At 43.7% G+C, this 24345-nt stretch overlaps 1 protein-coding gene across 1 annotated transcript in view; it reads left to right on the top strand.

Moving 5' to 3' along the window:
• aacs (acetoacetyl-CoA synthetase) overlaps nt 1–24345 on the top strand; it is a gene marked incomplete at its 3' end in the record, with an annotated part of 81114 nt that overhangs the window by 1845 nt on the left and 54924 nt on the right. The window contains exons 2-4 of the mRNA XM_083784056.1: nt 8768–8871; nt 14380–14500; nt 18034–18147. Coding sequence (XP_083640182.1) covers nt 8768–8871; nt 14380–14500; nt 18034–18147 — 339 coding nt within the window. The remainder of the gene's footprint in view (nt 1–8767; nt 8872–14379; nt 14501–18033; nt 18148–24345) is intronic.

Genomic DNA, 24345 nt, shown 5'->3' with positions numbered 1-24345 from the left:
TCTTGTCTTCCATGGAGACATTTAGACCCTGGTGTCGTGTAGAAAACCTACAGGTAGGGGTGGGCAATATGGTGATTAATATCGTATCGTGATAACTGATAAAATGTCTCCACAATATGACTTTTCAGAGATAACTGTGCATTCCATGATGTGCAGTTGAACGACAGTTTCGTTAGCCAATATTAATAGGTGTTTTGGTCTAAATGTACTGTTACTCCTTTTAGTTTCTGTTACCTTGTAGGTGGTTGTACTGTTAAGTAACTTGAACAATAACCCTAAAAACCGCATGAACGAAAATATTGTGATAATATAGTGATACTGCTTGAACACATATCGTGATATAATATTTTTCTATATCGCCCACTGCCTGAAGATCAATAAGTGTTCATAAGCGAAGTATCTCCCCATGCCAAGTGGGCACTGTCTCTTGGCTTAGCGGTAAAGCAATTATTAGGCCTCCTATATGCGGGAGGCCCGGGTTCAAATCCAAAATTCAAAATGGGGCACACAACTGCAGCTCTAATAGTTGTCCATTGAGTTCATCATTTCACACGGGCAGACGATGCAATAATAATAATAATAAAAATATAACTTTATTTGTATAGCACCTTTCATGACATGAAATGCAGCTCAAAGTGCTTTACAGAGCAATGGAGAAAAAAAGAAAAGAAAAGCAAGGCATAAACATTAAAAAACAAGCAGTAATGCAATACAGTGAGGACAACAATAACAAACAATAAAAGATCAATTAAAAGCAATGTTGTAGAAGTGGGTCTTGAGCTGTGCTTTAAAAATGTCTACAGAGGCTGCCTGACGAAGGTACAGTGGGAGTTTGTTCCACGCCGTCGGCCCGTAAAAGCAAAAAGCTGCTTCCCCGCAGGGCTCGACGCTTAGCATTTTTCCAAGTAGCATGTGTGCGCCTAAGTTGAAAAATCTAGTAGCACACAAATTATTTTAGGAGCACGATGAAAAATGATGTATTTTTAAGGGGCGCTAGCCCCTCCTATATACAGCCTTTGTCCCCACACATCTCAAAATGAGCCATTGACAATCAACAGAGAAATTACGTAAAAATTCTGCTAAATATGACATAAATTAAACGCCATTGACATTGAAGGGAAGATGTATGTCATATGTAAACGAGCAAATCAGCTAACCAATCACAGGCAACAGGCATTCTGATTGGCCAGTATGAGATGATATCTGATGATGTATGATGACAAGAGCGCCCCCCTGATTTTTCTTTAATGAAGTGATATGAGGTGGGGGTGGAAAATAATATGTCAAAATATTATATCACTATCTTTTCAGCAATTATCACAAAATAGTGATATTCATCATGATATCATTATGTTTGTTTTCATATAATCTATATAATCAATTTGTTTTATGCTAATACTTTGTAGATAGATCGATAGTAGCTCTGTTCCATACCTCTAATACGTGCAACACATTAGAGCTATGGACCAGAGCTAGATAGATAATATGTTGCTCATGGATGGATAGACAGGCTATGCGTTTTTATCCTGCTGTTCTATCATGTTACTATGTTAGTGTGACATTCAGACAGTGCAGAGGCTGCTCGATGGTGAATTAGTATTGTAACATTCTCCTTGGCTTTGACTGACTGACTGATATTAATACGGTAATCCAGCCAGTTCGGTCATTCGCATTATCATTTATGCTGGGCACACGCTTTTGTAAGCAAGGGTTGTTTTTGATGAACATCAATCCGTCCACTCCATGTGTGTGTGTGTGTGTGTGCGCGCGTGCACGGCTACACGCTGTTTCACCCGCGTTTGGTTAAAAGTAAGTTACGTTTGAACTTTGAACATTACAAACAAACTTTGCAAATAACGTTTCGGGGTCCAAGCAATTCCTTCTGAATCTGTGCTATCATGCTAATGCTATCCCGCTGAGTTCGCTCTGACTTATTTTCTGTCTGCCGCTGCTGACACTCAGTCAGCAAGCAGTGACAGGGAAGAGCACGGAGCAGCAACACAGTGAGGGGAGGGGCGGTGGGAGCAAAGGGGACAGATCTTCAAATGAACACCGCATTGAGCCTCGACACGTTGTTAGCTTGTAGCTCTTCTCTTTTTGGCGAACGACACCGCCGTTCAGAAATATAAATTTAGGTATAGAACCACGACTATAGAATGTGCACTTGCTGTAGACAGAGACTTGTCTTTATCACGATTGAATGGTCAAATCCTGTAGTCGCACCTGTGCTACAAATCTAATTTTACAACTAGCACGGTGATATTTTTTGTCGCAAATGCGAGTACCTAGTCGCACTGTCGAGCCCTGCTTCCCCGTATTTTTTAGTTGCCATTTTTTTAGGCAAAGCGAGCAGGCCAGCAGTGGAAGACCTTAGGGGGCGGTTTGGGACATATTTAGGCAGGCAGTCATGTAATGATGCCTGTACGTAGCTGCTCCAAATGATACTCCCATTGGTCTTTGCGTCTGTCCGTGTGAACGTCCTCCATAAAGGCCATCACGGAACCTGCAGTCCACAGACTTGGACCTCAGACTCTCTCTACTCCCCAAACAAGCAAGCAGCCCCCAGCGCCCCGTGGGGGACAGAGCGTTCAATGTGGCAGCCCCCAGCGCCCCATGGAGCTCTATTCCAATGGAGATTCTCCATGCTCCTCTCCGACACGGGACTCTTTTAAGGCTGCCTTGAAAAAACCCACCTTTCTCTCAGGCTTATGACAAATAGTTGTTTGTTGTTTCGTCTGGTTGTTGCTGGTGGTTCATTGTTTTGGATGTAAAAGCATCCTTGAGTTCCTATAAATTCAAGCTATTATTATTATTCTTATTATTATTATTATTATTACTACTTCAGGTGAGGGAAATGCAATTTGAAGTAATCAATGAATGAATCACCTCTTCCTGCTCCTATTGACAAATACACTTCCTCTTCAAGAAAAAGGTTTGAGAAGCTTGAGACTGATCATTTTGTGTCATTATTAATCAGTAATACAGGGTTAAATATTCTGGAAAGGTTTTGGAAATTAATTGGTAAAAATGTGTGGGAACCCTGGTAACAACAACAGCAACAACAACAACAACGGCTATGCATTGTTTTGGGCTATTGATTTTGTTAATAAAAACATTTTCCAAAACATGTATAACATTACACGGAATTTGAAACATGTAACATAAGTAATTTATTCGCGTTGCGATACTAATATAGCACCGCGCTGCGCTGCATTCCTATGGGGCAGATGAAGGCTGGCTGTGCCAGGCTACTAGGATAGGTGGTGTCTAGTGTCTACAGTGTAGACCAGTGGTAACCAACCTTTTCAAGCCCAAGAGCCCATTTTATTCCCAATTGTAAGCCAAGATCTACCACTAAAACGTGTTAGAAAAAACACTTGTTTTTTTGCTATTTCTGACAGGCTAACATCCACACAAAGACTAAAGTAAATTAGAATAAATACTTATAGTAAGTTATATTATCAATGTAAAATAATATTAAGACAAATGTATTAGAAATAAAAAATATTAGGACAAAAATACAAATAAACTTCTTTGTTGAGTTTTTTTTTAATAAAACAAAATGCAAAGGACATGAATTGCTTTTTCAGCACAATATTTTGTTTCTCATTTCAATGAATATTCACATTGGCAGTTGTTCAAATGACATAGGCATAACATGACCATAATATGGTCATGTTATGCCTATGTCATTAAAGGTGGGCTGACCCTGAGAGTATGTCACCATATCTGTGCAAATATATATTATATATTTGCACAGATATGGTGACATACTCTCAGGGTCAGCCCACCTTTAATGAGACTGCTGTGACTGCACGTTATCTGCAAGCGTTTTGAAATCTGGTACATATTTAGTGATTGCCAGTCTGAGGGTGTCATTAAGATGTGAATCAGTCATACGAGTTCTAAACTTGGATTTTATTATTTTCATTTGTGAAAAGGCCATTTCACATAAGTACGTGGAACCAAAGTAGGCATGCAGCTTGAGTGCACACGATACAATCAGCGGATACTTCTCTCTGCTCACAACAGACCAAAATTCCTTCTCTTTAGCTCTGACCTGCAGGTGACAGTCACTTACTAATCCAATAATCTCCATTTCAATATCTGAAGTTAATGCAAACACATCCTGCATTTTATCGGACAGCAGTTCAATGACAGTAGGCTCAGTAAAGAGGAAAGGGTTTGATACAAAAGCAGCTACTTGACTCATGCGTTGTACTTCAACAAATCTACGATCAAATTCAGATGTCAGTTTGCACAGAATTGCACAGAATTGTTCGGGATGAAAGGCTGTTTTCTCTTTGAGGTTTTTTAACACCTTGTCAAGATTCGTGAAGTGATTCTGAAGCCTTCCACGTCGAATCTGTGAGCTCCACAAATCGAGCTTCGTTTTGAACGCATTGATTGCACTAATCATGTCACCAATGTCTCTGTCCTTCCCTTGCAATTCTCGGTTAAGTTCGTTCAGTTTTGCTGTCAGGTCCGTGAGAAAGCCCAAGTCCAATAACCAAGCGTCGTCAGACAGCTGATCATACTCCTCGCCCCTCGACTTGAGAAAAATGATGATCTCTGGCAGTAAATCAAGAAAACGCTGCAGCACTTTCCCCCGACTCAGCCACCTCACGTCTGCGTGTAGAATCAAATCGCCATATTCAGAGTCCAGTTCGTCCAATAAAGACCTGAACAGCCGGTGCTGTAGCGCCTTTGCACGAATTGAGTTTATTATTTTGACAACAACGTTCATCACGTGTGACATGTCAATCGCTTTAGCAGCCAGTGCCTGCTGGTGTATCACACAGTGGTAGTTTACAAACGGCGGAAAGTCTTCGTCTTTTCTGCACAGTGAAACAAATCCAGAATGAACACCAAGCATCGCGGGGGCCCCGTCTGTTGTCATTGACACGATTTTACGAAGAGGAATCTTGTACTCACGCACGTAATCCTTGAATGCATTGTACACATCCACACCCCGGGTCCGTTGTTTCAATGGAATAAGGGCGAGAAAGTCCTCTTTGATGGTGAAATCAGCGAAAACCATTCGTACAAACACAATTAGCTGGGCGGTGTCCGTCACATCAGTGGACTCGTCAAACTGAAGTGAAAAGTATTCACAGTTTGACAAGTCTTTGAAAACTTGCTGCGATACATCTTCAGACAGGGATTCCACTCTCCTGGCGACAGTAGGTGCACCAAGCGACAACGTTTGGATCAAAGCTTTGATTTCCGACTTGTCTTTAAGGTTAGAAAACAAGCAGTCCGCCGCGACATTCAGGATTTCTTTAACCATGTCCCCGTCCGTAAACGGTTTCTTGCGCTGAGCCAAAACATGGCTAATTCGGAAGGAGGTCTCTGTCGCCAGCTTGCTTTTTGCTGTTGTTGGCGGTGCGGTGAAAAGCAGCTGCTGTTTTCGTAGTCCACCTTTCAGTTCATCAATTCGTTTGGATCGTAATGGACTGTTCAGTGGGAAAAGGTCTTTGTATTTCGGATGCGTGGTGGAATGATGGCGTTCCAGGTTTCCACGTTTCGGCATAGACAACGACTTTTGGCATACGAGGCATATAGTGCTCCCATTAGCTGACGTGAAAAAAAAATCATGCTCCCATTCCTGGTTGAAATGATAGGTTTTGGCTTTCTTTTTCGCTGGTCCTTCCATAGTAAGAAGAGAGTATAGTCACTGTTCGCCTGTGTAGGTTTAGTAGTGACTGAGTGAGGCCCGTTTAGCTCTGTGGGTTTTTATACTGTTTGTAATGTTTTGATATGCATGCCTATTATGCACAGCACGGTTACCGGTGATAGCAGTGAAACAATGGAACAAAAGAACTCTGCAGACGGCAGTGATGGCCCGAGACACGTCGCGGCCGGGCCATCCCTGCGCGCTATTCTAAATACACGTTATACACGTTCTGCTGTGTATTGTCAGTGATGGCTGGGTGCCCGTCAGTCTGACACGTCGGGATCGACTTGAAAGGCTTCCGCGAGCTACTGGTAGCTCGCGAGCCCCTGGTTGGTTACCCCTGGTGTAGACACTAGACACCACCTATGGACGGGGGATGGATGGTCGGGGGTTACTTTCGCTCAAATCAAACGGCACACCTGGCCATTTCAAACGGCACACTAAAGCGCCGCGGCACATAGGTTGGGAAACACTGGTCTACACCACCTATCCTAGTAGGGTGGCGTGGCATTGGTTCGACCTCTCGTTAGTTCGACCATTACTAACACTATCCCAAACCCTAACCTAACCCTAACCTCACAGGAATCCACGGGTGATTTGTAACCCGCAGCACGGGTGATTTGTAACCCGCAGCATGGGTGATTTGTAACCTGCAGCATGGGTGATTTGTAACCCACAGCACGGGTGATTTGTAACCCGCAGCAATATTAATAATAATAATAATAATAAAACTTTATTTGTATAGCACCTTTCATGACATCAAATGCAGCTCAAAGTGCTTTACAGAACAATGGAGAATAAAAGAAAAGCAAGGCAACGACATTAAAAAAACAAGCAGTAATGCAATACAGTGAGGACATGAATAACAAAAAATATAAGATCACTTAAAAGCAATGTTGTAGAAGTGGGTCTTGAGCTGAGCTTTAAAAATGTCTACAGAGGCTGCCTGACGAAGGTACAGAGGGAGCTTGTTCCATGCCGATGGCCCGTAGAAGCAAAAAGCTGCTTCCCCGTATTTTTTAGTTGCCATTTTTTTAGGCAAAGCGAGCAGGCCAGCAGTGGAAGACCTTAGCGGGCGGTTTGGGACATATTTAGGCAGGCAGTCATGTAGGTAGGAAGGTGCGAGACCATTGAGGGCTTTATAGACAAGTAAAATTATTTTAAAATCAATCCTAAAAACAACCGGAAGCCAGTGCAGTGATGCCAAAACTGGAGTAATATGCTCTCTCATCTTAGTTCTATAGTTAAAACTCTGGCTGCTGCATTTTGGACAAGTTGTAATCTGTCAGTTGTTTTCTTAGGCAGTCCTGAAAAAAGTGCATTGCAGTAATCAAGCCGAGAAAAAACAAAGGCGTGGATTAGCGTTTTTGCATCGTCCAAGGACACATAGGCTCTGATTCGTGCAATATTTCTAAGGTGAAAAAAGGCAATCTTGGTAACATGGTTAATGTGTGAATTAAAATTCAATTCGGAATCAATAATAACCCCCAGGTTCTTTACTGTACTGTTACTGTCTACAGTCAGGTTGCCAAGTCTGCTTAATATTGATTCTTTCTGCTCACTAGAACCGATTATGAGAACTTCTGTCTTGTCCTCATTTAGCTTGAGAAAGTTCTCACTCATCCAACATTTGATGCTAGACAGACAGGTAAGCAGCGGGTCTAAAGCACAGGGATCATCTGGAGCCACAGATAGATATAATTGGGTATCATCAGCATAGAAATGAAAATTGACTCCGTGATTGGCAATGAGTTCGCCCAATGGCAGTATGTACAAGGAGAAAAGCAGAGGGCCAAGAATCGAGCCCTGTGGAATACCAGAACTGATGTCGTGTTTGTCTGAGTCAAACTCGGCTAGATTGACAAAGTAACTTCTGTTTGATAGGTAGGAGGAAAACCAGGACAGGGCCGTACCAGACAGGCCTATCCAGTGCTCCAGACGCTGTATTAAAATTGAGTGATCAATCGTGTCAAATGCAGCCGTTAAATCTAGAAGTAAGAGAACGGATACATGTTTCTTGTCAGCAGACACCCTAAGATCATTCATTACTTTTACAAGTGCTGTTTCTGTGCTGTGACCTTTCCTAAAGCCAGATTGGAATTTGTTGTGCACATTATTGTTCTGTAGAAACACATCCAATTGATGAAAGATGCATTTTTCTAAAACCTTGCCCAGAAAGGGTAGATTTGAAATGGGTCGATAGTTACCCAAAACAGAGGGATCAAGATTGTGTTTCTTGAGAAGGGGCTTAACTACAGCAGTCTTCAGTGAGTCTGGGAAGACGCCTGATTGTAGAGAGCTGTTTACAATTTTTAGGATATCTCCAATCACACTGTCTAAGACTTCTTTGAGAAAGTTGGTGGGAATTGTATCTAGTGAACAGGAGGATGATGTCATCTGTGATATAGTTTTGCGGAGTTCGTCTTCCTCAATTGCGCAGAACGATGTGATTTGCACGGGTGATTTGTAACCCGCAGCATGGGTGATTTGTAACCTGCAGCATGGGTGATTTGTAACCTGCAGCATGGGTGATTTGTAACCCACAGCATGGGTGATTTGTAACCCGCAGCACAGGTGATTTGTAACCCGCAGCATGGGTGATTTGTAACCCGCAGCACGGGTGATTTGTAACCCAAAGCACGGCTGATTTGTAACCCGCAGCACGGGTGATTTGTAACCCGCAGCATGGGTGATTTGTAACCTGCAGCATGGGTGATTTGTAACCTGCAGCATGGGTGATTTGTAACCCGCAGCATGGGTGATTTGTAACCCGCAGCACGGGTGATTTGTAACCCGCAGCACGGGTGATTTGTAACCCGCAGCACGGGTGATTTGTAACCCCTCAGCATGGGTGATTTGTAACCCGCAGCATGGGTGATTTGTAACCCGCAGCACGGGTGATTTGTAACCCGCAGCACGGGTGATTTGTAACCCGCAGCACGGGTGATTTGTAACCCCTCAGCACGGGTGATTTGTAACCCGCAGGACAGGCCTGGAAATTGTGTTAAATATTCTGGAAAAGTATTGTAAATTCATTGGTAACAATGTGCGGGAACCGTGGTACTAACGTAATGTTCTTTCCTTTCCCAGCCAGCTACAGTGACCTGTACCAGTGGTCAGTGGAGAGTTACCCGGAGTTCTGGGCCGAGGTGTGGCGCTACTGCGGCGTTGTGAGCTCCACCATGTACAAAGAGGCACGTTCCACACTGTTGACATTTTGACAGCACATTTTTCATTCAGTTTCAGTCGTGGTCTTTTATTGAATACATTTTCATTTAGTTTGAGTCATATTTCTTTGTCACCTGTAATGTTTATATATGTAGAACATATTATCGTATACGACTAAATCAGCAGTAGATTTTTTTTTTCCCGGCAAAAATAGCGGGCCTGGGTGGTGTCATTATTCCTGATTTTACACTTTGTTGCATGTGAAAATGGAATAAAAAAAAAATACAAGCTCACAACGCGTTTGGAGTTGTGAGCTTGTAGATCTGCTATTTTCCGAGCGCAACACCAGAGCGCAACCAAAACCCTTACTTTTATATCTCTACTGGATCTCTTCTCCACTAATTTTACATTTTAGTCTAGTTTTTATTTGTTGACAAAATTGTCAGTACGTTTAGTCATCATAGCTTACTTTTTATTTAGTTCTTATTTAGTTCTCGCCAGTTAAAATAGGTAGTTTAGGTAGTTAAAATAGGATATTTTTCGTCATAGCTTTAGTCGACGAAATCAGCACAGGTTGAACACGCTGTGAACCTTCTACTGGCGTTACGCTGCGTGCCTTACAACACACTGACACAGATAGTGCAGTGCAGCTGATGTCTTATCTGAAGACTAGATTCACCTGCTATAGAGCGTCGCAGTCCCGCCCCCTTTCAGAACGACGAGTGGCCCAGGAAATGATTCTCCATTCATTTTCTCCATAGGCTTTTCAAAAAGTATTTATATAAAGATGGTTAGACAAAGCCAACTCGGATCGTGACAAATCTTGACAATAAATACAATGTTTTGGTCCGATCAAATAATTAGTAAGAAGAAAAACAAAACAAATAGTGTTGTATCCTGCCTTTATTTTCTTCTTTCAAATGTTTTGATCGGCACAAAATATTGTGTTTGTTGTCATGATTTGTCACGATCCGAGTTGGCTTTGTCCATGGCGTAACCGTCTTTATATAAATACTTTTTGAAAAGCCTATGGAAAAAATGAATGGAGAATCATTTCCAGGTCACTCACTTGTGGTGGTTTGTTGTCCTACCTCTACTACACCGTGTCAGGAAAATACACTTAAAATACACAAGAAAGCAAGTGCCCTATTTTCACCTTTTCGGCATACTTTACTTTGTATATATCCCTCTATTTATTTACCGTACTGTGCTGTACTTTATTCAGCTCTTTATCTGACCTAATCAATCAACAAACCCTCATGTTTGAGACATGTTTGCTAGTTGTACAGTAGCCGTGGGCAGGTATACAAACGGAATCCCTGCTCTTCAATGAGCCAGACCGGGCCATATCCTCCCTTGTCCAGGATATGGCTACACAGTACTAATCAATATCCTCCCTTGTCCAGGATATGGCTACACGTACAGTACAAATCCTCAGTGCTAATTTGAAACATTCTGTTCCATTTTGTGACAAAGTGTTTCGCCACTCCCCTAATGTACATACTGTGACAGAAGAAGTACTGTACTCAGATATTTTACTTTTATTTCAATAAAAGTATCAATACCACAATATAAAAAGGCCTGTGTTGAAAATGTTCCTTGAGTAAAAAGTAAAAAGTACTAAAATGCAGAGGTGGGGACTTGGACTCGAGACTCGAGACTCGACTTGGACTCGAGTCCCGATTTTGATGACTTTAGACTTGCTTGATCAAATCAAAAATAGACTTGGACTTGCTTGGGACTTGAATGCCAAAGACTTGAGACTTGACTTGACTTGAACGCCAAGGACTTGAGACTTGACTTGACTTGAGCCCTCTTGACTTGAACATTTTCAAGTCACTTAATACCTTACAGCATCTGATTATCTTTTTTATGACATGTAAAATAGTTTGGTATTTGTATATAAAGGGATGCCGCGGATCGGATATCGGGTCGATATCAGCCAAAAAACGTGATCGGGATCGGATCGGACTACAGCGAAAATGACCGATCCATTCCAAGCACTGCAAGCACTCCACTCCAGTCCATTCTAGTACTCCACTCCAGGACTTTATTCCTCCAGCAGTGTGCGCTACAGAGGCATTGGCAGCCCCAGTCACACTTCACAGTGGCAGTCTTGCACAGTGCAGGCTGCTAGGCTAGCCACTAGCTATTACTGCGCGCTGCTACTCAGTGTGGAGAAAGCCACATTGACAGCCGCTCCCGCATGGGAGTATTATATATTCTAAAACAAAAAAGACCCAACAGCCGAGTGCAAAAATGGATTCGCCACCGTGGCAACAACAGCAGCAAAGTTTCAGCCTTAGCTCCATGCAAGCTAATCTTTAGCATTGATTAGCGTCAACATCTTAGACGAGAGACGGAACAGCGCAACAAGCTGACAGCTGAGCATGACGACATGCTCATGTTCTTAAAATGATATATCCCCACAGTCCCCAACAGTTGGTTGACAAATATGACCGCTGTTTGTCAATACTTATGTGACAAACCATGCTATGATGCTAATAACTGCTTAAGTGCTAACCAATGCTTAAATAAACAGACACTATTTCCATTGTCACGGACAGACAGTGTGCTGTGTAGCTGTAGGACAGTATGCACGGTTTGGGGATCAGGGGTCCCCACTCCCAGCCAAATGATAGGTTCCATTTGTACACTCTAAATTGACATTGATTTTACAATATAAACAAATACAAAATAATAATTTGGGGTCACAGAGATACAAATTGCTGGGTCCTTAAAATTTTGTGCATAATGTGCATAATACTAATAAATAGTATGGATAAAAAAAGGCATAGAATACAATAAAATAAATTTGTCACTAGAACACTTCCACATTTGAAGTATAGGCTCAAGTTGTTAAAAATAAATGGGTCAGTTATTCTCAACCTATACTCATGTGGAACTTGTTTGTTGACTATTATTCTGGGGAGGTGTTGTTCTCTGTTTTGAGTAATAATATTATCACTTGATCAATCCTGATTCAACATTCCAGACTATAAAATCTGTAATAAAAGGTAAAGATAAAAAAAATGTCTGACAGATTTGGGAAAGCATAGAGCGACTTAAATATGTGCTGGATCGGATTGGATCGATATCGGATCGGTATCAGTTATCGGATCGGTTTTGATGATTTTAGATCGGTATCGGATCGGGAGTGGAAAAAGTGGATCGAGGCATTATGTAACATTCCTCTTCTACCCTGGATTTGAACACCTTTTCAGTGCAAGTAATGACATTTTACCATTGTAATAATAATAGCCTGCTTGCTCAGGGGAAACATTTAATTTGTGTCAGATCCTGTGTCTCGGTGAGACATGACCTTTGACATGATCTAAATGGCTCAATAGATGCTCATGATTTATGTAAATCTTTACATATCATTAATTAGTATTATGTCTTGGTGGGACTTGTTTGGGACTCGAAACAAAAGGTAAGGACTTGGTTGGGACTTGAAACAAAATGCTTAGGACTTGATGGGACTCGAAACAAAAGGTAAGGACTTGGTTGGGACTTGAAACAAAATGCTTAGGACTTGGTTGGGACTCGAAACTAAAAGTTCAGGACTTGGACTTGCTTGGGACTTGAATGCCAAAGACTTGAGACTTGACTTGACTTGAGAGCAAAGACTTGAGACTCGACTTGGACTTGCAACATAGGGACTTCCTCCCACCTCTGCTAAAATGTTAGAAAATAGCAGCTTGTAGATTGTCGATTTCCAAATGGACTAGGTATAAAATATGGCTAAAGTGGTTTATATATGATTTGTAATCTAATTATTTATATCTGTTTTCAAATAATTGCAGTGGAGTAAAAGTACAATATTTGCCCTTTGTGATGTGAGACTAGAGTATTGCAAATTGGAAATACTTGAGTAAAGTACAAACAAAAAAGTAATACTTCAAATAATTGTACTTGCGTACTCAGTACGTAAGTACAATTACGTACTTGTAAATGTACTTAGAGTTACTTAGTTTACACCATTGACGTACACACACAGCCAAGGCACAGCATAATGATGCTGTCACATGTTGGCACTCCTCCTGCCCCTGGTACACTGAAGACATTGTGAGCAAGACGACGCAGCGTCAGCTGACTGCATCGCATCCGTGTCTGGCCTGTTACACTCTGCTGCTGGTTCAACCGCTTCACTTGTCTTTTCCCGCCACATTCTGAACCGGTTCAGAGTGTTTCCACTGAAAATGAATTGGTTCAGAACCCTAGAAGTTGTCTTGGAACCTGGAAGCAATATAGATACATTTTTCTTGCCCTGAACTGGGAACCAAATTGTGACTATTATGCAGATTTGATATAAACGGTGGCAAAAGCAACTGAAAAATCATTAAAAAAGAAAAAAGAAAAGGTGAAACTGTAAGTGCCTTTGGTTAAATGGACACTTTGAACGGGCATATTTGACACATTGCTGGCCAGGACTGGAATCCTGGAAGACTCCTGCCCCAAATTACAATGGTGCGTGCTTTAACCCATTTTGGGCGGGAACCCCTTTTGGTGTTTTAAACATTATGTTATAATTTAGCTATTGAAAAATAGCAGATCTACAAGCTCATAGCTTGTAGGTCTGCTATTTTTCCGTAGCGTAACGGTCTGGGCACCAGACTGGTAATCCAGTCGCAGTGTGCCGCGGGTTCGACTCCCGGACCCGACACGGCCTTTACTGCATGTCATCCCCCCATCTCTCTCCCGTTTCCTGTCAGCCTACTGTCTGTCCCTTCAAAAATCAATAAAAGGCGTAAGCCGCAAAAAAAATATCTTAAAAAAAAAAAAAGTGTTGGAAACGCAAGCCGGTTCACAGCCGGTTCCGTGAAAGCACCGAGGTTCCAAGGATCTCGAACGGAACCAGTTATCTTCTGGAACCAACGTTCTTTTGGGTGGAAAAGGGGCCACAGTGTCAGAGTGGCTGTCTCGTCTCGCCAAAGGACAACATTCACAGATTCAAGGAGCTTGAACGTCCACCTGCTGGCACCTTGTAAAAATTGCTCGATAATATCGCTTTACCCATTAGACAAAATTAAAACAAAGAAAGAAAGAAAATAAAACATTGGAACAATCCTGAAAGTGTTTAATGCCTTTTTGACCTGAGATCAGATTCTAAAAATGTCTTCTACATCCTGACAGTTTTCTGAAAAAGCTATGTTTCTATGTCAGTCGTTCTTCGTTTTTTCAAAAATAGCAGACCTACAAGCTCGTAGCGTGTAGATCTGCTATTTTTCAATAGCTAAAGCACAACATAATGCTAACACCAAAAGGGGTTCCCGCCCAAAATGGGTTAATGCCTTTTTGAGATTTCCTCTACTGGAAGCCATGACCCCCAATATGCGCGTCATGGTCTGCTATCTGGTTTATGTACGCAACACTGTACGCTATTCAGTAAGATCCTCACTTGTGAATGTAACTCCAAAGAAGGGTCCATTTGGTTCCATCTGTACATTCTCTGGACAGTGGTTACAGTGAGTAACTCCTGTATGTCTGTGTTATGTGTGTGTGTGTGTGCGTATGTGTGCGTGTGTGTCCAGGTGGTGGATGCGACCAAACAGATCTCGGATGTTCCTGAGTGGTTTAAAGGGGCCAGATTAAACTACGCGGAAAACCTGCTGAAACATGCGGACCAGGACAAAGTTGCCCTGTACGCGGCCAGTGAGTACACGCAGCATCATTCACTCTGACAAACAAACACATGGGATACACGTCGCTAGGGCAACAGAGGCTGCATGCGCATGCAATGGTTTTTAGCATCTAAAGTGCCTTGAGAGCTTGTCGGAGTCAGTCAACTGCACGTAGATCGAACCAATTCAGTATTTAAGTCCAACGTCATTTTGTAGTCCTACGTTACGTCCGGGTCCAAGTGGCACCTGCTCCCGTCCGCATCTCATTGTAAATGGAATATCTAAACACGTGAATCTTTTTACAATGACGTTATTTTTCAGAAAGGAAGCCATTTAGGGTTAAAATGGGTCTTAATGCTTCCAACTCGAGTAGAATTATTAATGTTTTGTGCAAGTGTCCATGACAACAGAAAAATATGATGTGGAGACAATAAAGACTATCATTATTATTTGCTTGGTAAAATATTTTGGGGGCATATTTAGAATGTGTGCAGGCTTGAGTATGTTGAATCTAGTTTGCATTAATGAGGATTTAGTTGACACAATAAAATAAAATGGCGATAGTATTCCATGTGGGGCAGACGGCCTGTCAGCAGCTTTGTTGTTGCGAGGAAAGCGGTAAAATTAGACTTTCGTGGTTGTTTTCGTCTTAGATTTAGTCCAACGGAGCGTCACGGTATAACTCTATGGGGCCACAAAAGCGACCCGGAAGTATCTCAGGAGGGGGTGCTCACGTCACAGCTAAAATACTGAATAGGATCGTGGTCTGGCGTGATTGAAGGGTGTATGAGCCATGGGGATGGGGGTGATATGAAAACGACATATTGCGATTTTACGATATTATCGTGATAATCAAAAAAATATGCTGTGTTGTTCAAGTGTTGACCACTAGAACCCCGGCATCCCTGTCTTGGGGAGAACGTTTGCACAAAAATAGCCGATCTACAAGCTCACACCGCATTGCACCGCTATTCATCGATCCGGAGGTCAATACATTTAAATCTCTGCGATACGATTTTTGCAAGCGTTTCTTTTTTATCACGATGAACTACGGGTGCATGCACGATATAATCAGTAGCGGAATCGAAATCGGCCATAAAAATGCCAAATCGGTATCAGATGGCCTCTCTACCCACTCAACTGCAGCCGCCCCTCCAAAACCCCTTCTTATATTGCTTACATATCGTTGTTGTCGGGCAAGAAAAACGCGTATCTCCATGTTCTAACTTTTTGGTAAATTAACTACTTGATCATACTACAGCGTCCCACGATAGCATCAAAACAATTTAGCTATTTTCTTTTACTTGAATCCTACCCGACACCGACAGGGGCGATATTTTAGGGGCAGAACGACTGGCAAACACAAACAGGACCCATGAAATATAAAGGAGCTGTATGCATTCAGAATTCACATCATAATTTATATTGTCTGTAACTGTCTATTTTTAGCCAAATTAAATTAGGTCCAACCTACGATTTTGGTCATTAAAGGCTATCCAATCAATCCAAAATGATTCTATCTCTCTCTCTCTGGTCTCCGTCCAGCAGTAAAGAGGTTGTGTTTCCCGTTGTCCTGTAAAGATAAAGGTCAATTCTCTCCAGATCTATAGATCTGTGTTTCCCGTTCTCCTGTAAAGATAAAGGTCAATTCTCTCCAGATCTATAGATCTGTGTTTCCCCGTTCTCCTGTAAAGATAAAGGTCAATTCTCTCCAGATCTATAGAGCACTAGACAGACGCACTGTACAGTGCTTCTGTAAAGGTGACCTTATTGTTGTAATCAGTCTGGAAGCAGGGAGAGGGAGGGAAGGAAACAACAAGCTGGAAAAGGATTGTCAATAGATAGAAAGAAAGAAAGGTAGGTAGGTAGGGGGGGAAATAGAGGGTTAAAAATAGATGCGTCAGGTTATTAGTTTAACTCCCGATGCCTGCTCGCTCTCATATCGTAATGGATAGGCACTTCTAAGACGTGTGCCCGTGTCTTAACAGATCTAATAGCACACATGCGTGCGTGTGCACACACACACGCGCGCACAGAGGAGCTTTAATGTGATTATGTGGAGGGTCCATCAGTCACGGCGATGTGGGGGCCGCAATGAACGTCAGCGAGCGTTTACTTAGAGGGACGAGGATCCTGGCCATGATGTCTGTGGCTCCTCTGAGGACCAGGATCCTGGCCATGATGTCTGTGGCTCCTCTGAGGACCAGGATCCTGGCCATGATGTCTGTGGCTCCTCTGAGGACCAGGATCCTGGCCATGATGTCTGTGGCTCCTCTGAGGACCAGGATCCTGGCCATGATGTCTGTGGCTCCTCTGAGGACCAGGATCCTGGCCATGATGTCTGTGGCTCCTCTGAGGACCAGGATCCTGGCCATGATGTCTGTGGCTCCTCTGAGGACCAGGATCCTGGCCATGATGTCTGTGGCTCCTCTGAGGACCAGGATCCTGGCCATGATGTCTGTGGCTCCTCTGAGGACGAGGATCCTGGCCATGATGTCTGTGGCTCCTCTGAGGACGAGGATCCTGGCCATGATGTCTGTGGCTCCTCTGAGGACCAGGATCCTGGCCATGATGTCTGTGGCTCCTCTGAGGACCAGGATCCTGGCCATGATGTCTGTGGCTCCTCTGAGGACCAGGATCCTGGCCATGATGTCTGTGGCTCCTCTGCGTTGTCTCCACATCTCTCTCCGACGCCTGACGTCACTTTCTGTCCGACCTGCCTTGTCAACGACGTTGTATACGTCCTCTGATTTACATCAACATTATGCTTGCGACGTTATTGCAGTGGATGAGTCAGTCAGCAGCAGACCAGCAGTGGTGGTGGTGGAAAAAAGTTTACCTAATTTAGACCTGAGACCAGATTCTACAAAATGTCTTCCAAATCATGACAGTTTTCTGAAAAACCCATATTTCTATGTCAGTGGTTCTCAAACTATTTCATGTCAAGGACCCCACACATTATATATAATTGGCCGCCGACCCCCATCTGAAAATATGATGTTACAGGGACCCCCCCAGAAGCAAAGATTTGAGTTAAAAATGTTCGCTCTGAAAGATTTGCTAAAGTATGAACATAATGCTTAAAACACCAAAAGGGCCTCCCGTCCTGAATGGGTTAAAGTAGCAATTCCACCATGTAGAGATGAAAGCAAAAGACCGGAATTAAAAAAAATACAAATTTAATGTAAAGTATAAAGTACTCATTACGCAGAATGTCCCATTTCACATGTTGTAAAATGAATAATAATCTTTTGTAATAGCAGATTCACAAGCTCACAATGCGTCACACCCCTGTAACTAACTTCATAGAACCTGTAAATATGTAATATTACGGTATGTAAATATGTAAATCTTTCCCCCTAAGATACAGCAGGTGTCATGATGAGGAAAGCTTAGTAGTAATTTCCATTAAGACAGACTGAAAATAACTTTTTGGGTGGATAAAAAAATCTTCTGTTTTTGAGACGCGCAACAGTTTACCCTGTACTCTGGTGTTTTACATCTCTCTCTCTCTCTCTCTCTCTCTCTCTCTCTCTCTGTCTCTCTCTCTCTCTCTCTCCCCAGCCGAGGCCGATGAAGAGATACAGAAGGTGACGTACGGGGAGCTGCGGAGAGACGTGGCGTTGTTCGCGGCCGCCATGCGGAAGATGGGCGTGCAGACCGGAGACCGCGTTGTAGGTGAGTCTGAACTGTGTTCATATGGAGTGCAGACCGGAGACCGCGTTGTAGGTGAGTCTGAACTGTGTTCATATGGAGTGCAGACCGGAGACCGTGTTGTAGGTGAGTCTGAACTGTGTTCATATGGAGTGCAGACCGGAGACCGTGTTGTAGGTGAGTCTGAACTGTGTTCATATGGAGTGCAGACCGGAGACCGCGTTGTAGGTGAGTCTGAACTGTGTTCATATGGAGTGCAGACCGGAGACCGCGTTGTAGGTGAGTCTGAACTGTGTTCATATGGAGTGCAGACCGGAGACCGCGTTGTAGGTGAGTCTGAACTGTGTTCATATGGAGTGCAGACCGGAGACCGTGTTGTAGGTGAGTCTGAACTGTGTTCATATGGAGTGCAGACCGGAGACCGCGTTGTAGGTGAGTCTGAACTGTGTTCATATGGAGTGCAGACCGGAGACCTGGTCGTAGGTGAGTCTGAACTGTGTTCATATGCCGTGCAGACCGGAGACCTGGTCGTAGGTGAGTCTGAACTGTGTTCATATGGAGTGCAGACCGGAGACCGCGTTGTAGGTGAGTCTGAACTGTGTTCATATGCCGTGCAGACCGGAGACCTGGTCGTAGGTGAGTCTGAACTGTGTTCATATGCCGTGCAGACCGGAGACCGCGTCGTAGGTGAGTCTGAACTGTGTTCATATGCCGTGCAGACCGGAGACCTGGTCGTAGGTGAGTCTGAACTGTGTTCAGATGCCGTGCAGACCGGAGACCGCGTCGTAGGTGAGTCTGCACTGCGTCCATGTGGCTCGTGTGTCCAGGTAGCTTTTCTTTGCTCTTTTCCTTTGTCTCCCCAATCTAGTCACTCTGTCATACGGTAAATGGAAACGAATATTCTCTCAAGTTTTCCGCGTGACAAGTTTTTCCTTTCGTTCTGTATTTTCGTTCTGTAATTCATTTGCATAATCAAATTGAAGGTATGCGCATGCGTAAAGTGAGTGGCAAATCGAGTGGCAAAAGTGGGTTTAACGTTGTTTAATGATTAATCAGATTTGGGATTCTGTGGAAGTATGGGCTGTCAAGGTCAAAGAGTATTTTTGGCGTTCACAGCTCACAAATCTGCAAAAAAGCAACTCGTTCTTTCAATTATTTGAAAACAAGTTTTCAAATAATTGTAGTGACGTAAAACTACGATTTTTGTTCTCTGAGATGTAGTGCAGTAGAAGTAACAGTATGGAGAATTGGAAATAGTCAACTTCCACCACTGGAGAGAGAGAGAGAGAGAGAGAGAGAGAGAGAGAGAGAGGGAGGTCAGAGGTCAGAGGTGAGGAGCGAGAGTCAAAGAGGGAGGAATGTTTTATAAAAACATGAGGTCAGATTGAAGCCCGCCTTCCTGCACACCAGAGCATGTTCCCATCCCTATATCTTCATGACTCCCCTCCCTCCCTCAGTTTATTCTTTCATCCCTTCATCTTTTCCCCTCCCTCTCCCACCTGGCACCGTCCCATCTTTCGTCTTGTGTGTGTGTGTGCGCGCACGCGTGTGTACATGTGTGTATGTGTTTGTGTGTGTGCATTTTGTGCTTAATGTGTGTTTGTGTTTAATGTGTGTGGTTGGAGACAGCAGGCACACGGAAAGGCTCATCCTGAATGACACTATTCACCCCCCCAACCCCCCCCCCCCCCCCCCCCACACACACACACACACACACACCCACACACACACACACACACTGCCACATCATCGCAGCGGTGACACACTATGGTGATGTGTCGTGAACACACACACGCCACACCACACGAGTCCTTTTTCCTCTTAGTCACAGACTGGTGTCGTTGATATCAGCAGCGTGTGCCTCATTGTGTTGCTGATACCTAAACTGATAGCACGTTGTAAACGTGGCTATTAAGCCCTAATGCGTCTGACGGAGATGCATCCTGAAGTGGGACTCCCTTTTTCGAGGGCGTGGTTTATATGCCTAAACCTAAACCTAACGCTAAGCTTATCCTCACAAAAAACTATGTCTAAACCTAAACCTAACCTCACAGAATAGAATGGAGGGTATGTGCGTGACATCATCATCATCATCATCATCATCATCATCATGCTAATACCCAGAAGTTAGGTGGGAACACCTACTGACAAATAACTACTTTCTGGACATGACAGCCCATACATCCAAACAAGTCCTATAGTCCCTTGCTTCACAAACCGTTTGGTTCTAAATAGATTATGTATTTGGCCGTGGACCCCCCAATCTGAAAATGTTTGATGCCAGGGACCCCGAGAAGAGAACGAAGAAGATAAAAGATCAAGACATTTTAAAAATAGCAGAGCGCAAGCTTGCTCCCTGCCACTCTGTGAGCGAACTCTTATTATATCTGCTGTTTTTGAATAGCCAAAACATTAAATAATAGTGGTTAAAAATATTGTGATGCCATATTAAGTATCCTGCATGGTGTTTTGAACGCGCACAGTTATTGTCGGTCTGTGGTTTGGTCAGTTATTGTCGGTCTGTGGTTTGGTCAGTTATTGTCGGTCTGTGGTTTGGTCAGTTATTGTCGGTCTGTGGTTTGGTCAGTTATTGTCGGTCTGTGGTTTGGTCAGTTATTGTCGGTCTGTGGTTTGGTCAGTTATTGTCGGTCTGTGGTTTGGTCAGTTATTGTCGGTCTGTGGTTTGGTCAGTTATTGTCGGTCTGTGGTTTGGTCAGTTATTGTCGGTCTGTGGTTTGGTCAGTTATTGTCGGTCTGTGGTTTGGTCAGTTATTGTCGGTCTGTGGTTTGGTCAGTTATTGTCGGTCTGTGGTTTGGTCAGTTATTGTCGGTCTGTGGTTTGGTCAGTTATTGTCGGTCTGTGGTTTGGTCAATTATTGTCGGTCTGTGGTTTGGTCAGTTATTGTCGGTCTGTGGTTTGGTCAGTTATTGTCGGTCTGTGGTTTGGTCAGTTATTGTCGGTCTGTGGTTTGGTCAGTTATTGTCGGTCTGTGGTTTGGTCAGTTATTGTCGGTCTGTGGTTTGGTCAGTTATTGTCGGTCTGTGGTTTGGTCAGTTATTGTCGGTCTGTGGTTTGGTCAGTTATTGTCGGTCTGTGGTTTGGTCAGTTATTGTCGGTCTGTGGTTTGGTCAGTTATTGTCGGTCTGTGGTTTGGTCAGTTATTGTCGGTCTGTGGTTTGGTCAGTTATTGTCGGTCTGTGGTTTGGTCAGTTATTGTCGGTCTGTGGTTTGGTCAATTATTGTCGGTCTGTGGTTTGGTCAGTTATTGTCGGTCTGTGGTTTGGTCAGTTATTGTCGGTCTGTGGTTTGGTCAGTTATTGTCGGTCTGTGGTTTGGTCAATTATTGTCGGTCTGTGGTTTGGTCAGTTATTGTCGGTCTGTGGTTTGGTCAGTTATTGTCGGTCTGTGGTTTGGTCAGTTATTGTCGGCCTGTTGGCAACGTGAGTCAGCGCCTACATCGCATCGAGTTTTTATTGGGACTGCATGAATGTATCTGTGTGTGTGGGGTGCACACACCTGCTACATGCACGTGCACCTGCACGTATTAACATACATGTATGTATAACACCTTGGCGAATGCCCCCTTTCTCCCTGACTATGTTTCTGACAATCTACTGAATTCACCCTTTGTGAAGTCCCGCCCGTGGTTCCTGCCCTCTTCGCACCCATTGGTTGCCGTTTCATGGTTGGACAAAAATCCTTTCTCTCCATCCACTACCATGGAAATAACAATAATGTTTTTCAGTTGCTTCGTATTGAGATTCTGTGCACTCGATTCTTATTTTAAACTCGGCGTCAGTAAAAAGGAACATCACAGGTACAGCATGGTGACATGGGGCATGTCATGTAACAAAGGAACATCACAGTTGCAGCATGGTGACATGGGGCATGTCATGTTAGTTTTTAGTTGTTTTAGCAAATTCAACATACTGTAAACAAGGCAGAACAAGGCCTGCTGGTTAGTCAGTCAGTCAGTTTTTGTTTTGATTGTATTGCTGTATTGTTGTACTGTTCTTTCTGCTTTGGCAATGTAAACGTATGTTTTCTCATGCCAATAAAGCCCTTTGAATTGAATTGAATTGAATTGAATTGATAGTCAGTCAGGGACCAATCAGGAGGCTGACAAATGGTGAATTGCCAATGGCAGGACATGTGACGTTCTCAAACGTCATCTATGTTATATTCCGAAGCTTCAAACTTAGCTGAGGAAATGAGGACCTATGAGCATGAAGAGCACACTCTCAGTTTCTAATCCCCCCCCCCCCCCTTCCCCAGATCCTTGGCCTGACCTTAACCACGCTGAAGGCATAACAATGACCCTGACCTTAACCACGCTGAAGGCATAACAATGACCCTGACCTTAACCACGCTGAAGGCATAACAATGACCCTGACCTTAACCACGCTGAAGGCATAACAATGACCCTGACCTTAACCACGCTGAAGGCATAACAATGACCCTGACCTTAACCACGCTGAAGGCATAACAATGACCCTGACCTTAACCACGCTGAAGGCATAACAATGACCCTGACCTTAACCACGCTGAAGGCATAACAATGACCCTGACCTTAACCACGCTGAAGGCATAACAATGACCCTGACCTTAACCACGCTGAAGGCATAACAATGACCCTGACCTTAACCACGCTGAAGGCATAACAATGACCCTGACCTTAACCACGCTGAAGGCATAACAATGACCCTGACCTTGACCACGCCGCAAACACATAGACGTAACCTGACTTTTATAACCACACCGGACGCGTATAAAAGGAAACCGCAAAACGTGTGTTCCGTTCACGCAACGCTTCACGAGTATACCGTCCTGCAAAATCGATCCATTCTAAGTGCTTCGAGTGGACGTGTGTTCAAATGAAGTCCAGGAATAACCACGAACATGGGTGCGTGCGCGTGTGTGTGCGTGTGTGTGTGTGTGTGTGTGTGTGTGTGTGTGTGTGTGTGCGTGCGTGTATGTGCACGTGCGTGAGTGTGTGTGTTCAGTAGGAGTTGTACTGAGAACCATTAGCTAAATGAGTTAAACCCTGTGGGAATCTCATTAGAGAGAGAGAGAGAGATGCAATCTCTCTCTCTCTCTCTCTCTCTCTCTCTCTCTCTCTCTCTCTCTGCTCTTCTCTCGTTTGTTCGCCCTCCCCTCTGAGTGAGTGATTGGGCCGTTAATACTGATCGTGATATAACACGGGTCCCGAACATCGAAGCCTGTGTGTGTGTGTGTGTGTGTGTGTGTGTGTGTGTGTGTGTGTGTGTGTGTGTGTGTGTGTGTGTGTGTGTGTGTGTGTGTGTGTGTGTGTGTGTGTGTGTGTGTGTGTGTGTGTGTGTGTGTGCGCGTGCGCCCCTCGTCCTGGATCAAGGACTATCCAGGACGAGGGGCGCGTGTTGTCACAGTCTCCAATCTAGAGTTATAGGCTATATGTGAGCACTTAGCTGATGAGGCACACACACACACACACACACACACACACACACACACACACACACACACACACACCGTTGTGTGGACGCACATGCTTTTTTTTTTAAATGAATGAATTCTTATTTTTGCCCTGAAAATATATAATAAGTCGTGTGTGATTTCACGCTGACCATACAGTAGTCCGTTCTGTTCATAACTCACCACTCGATTTTACAAAAATAGCAGATCTACAAGCTCATAGCGCGCCACTCGGTGGCGCGCTATGAGCTTGTAGGTCTGCTATTTTTCAATAGCTAAAGCATGACATACACCAAAAGGGATTCCCGCCCCAAAATGGGTTAAACAAAATGAGGTATAAGTCATGTTCCATATCAACACAACACAACAGATGCAAACGTGGACGGGACACTACTGTTTGTTTGTATTAGCCATAGTATTAATTTTTATTGTCATTGTGTGTGCACGCCACGCACGCACGCCACGCACGCACGCCACGCACGCACGGATTCAACGGGCAATAGTATAGTGAGTACACGCTACACCTGACTCCATTGACTAGGTGCCAGTGACACACACACACACACACACACACACACACACACACACCCAAACACACACACACACACACACACACACACACAAGCATACACGCACACACGCATGATGACTACGTGTGAGAATCCCATGACTCGCTTTCAACTGTGTGTGTGTCTCTCAAAGAATGAGTGTTTAAAACCCATCCTGGGCGGGAACCCCTTTTGGTGTTAGCATTATGTTATGCTTTAGCT

Source organism: Protomyctophum parallelum, assembly GCF_964188405.1.
Source record: "Protomyctophum parallelum genome assembly, chromosome: 15".
Taxonomy (NCBI): domain Eukaryota; kingdom Metazoa; phylum Chordata; class Actinopteri; order Myctophiformes; family Myctophidae; genus Protomyctophum; species Protomyctophum parallelum.
Note: the sequence above shows the minus strand (reverse complement) of the source record. Positions and strands in the feature narration are given on the sequence as shown.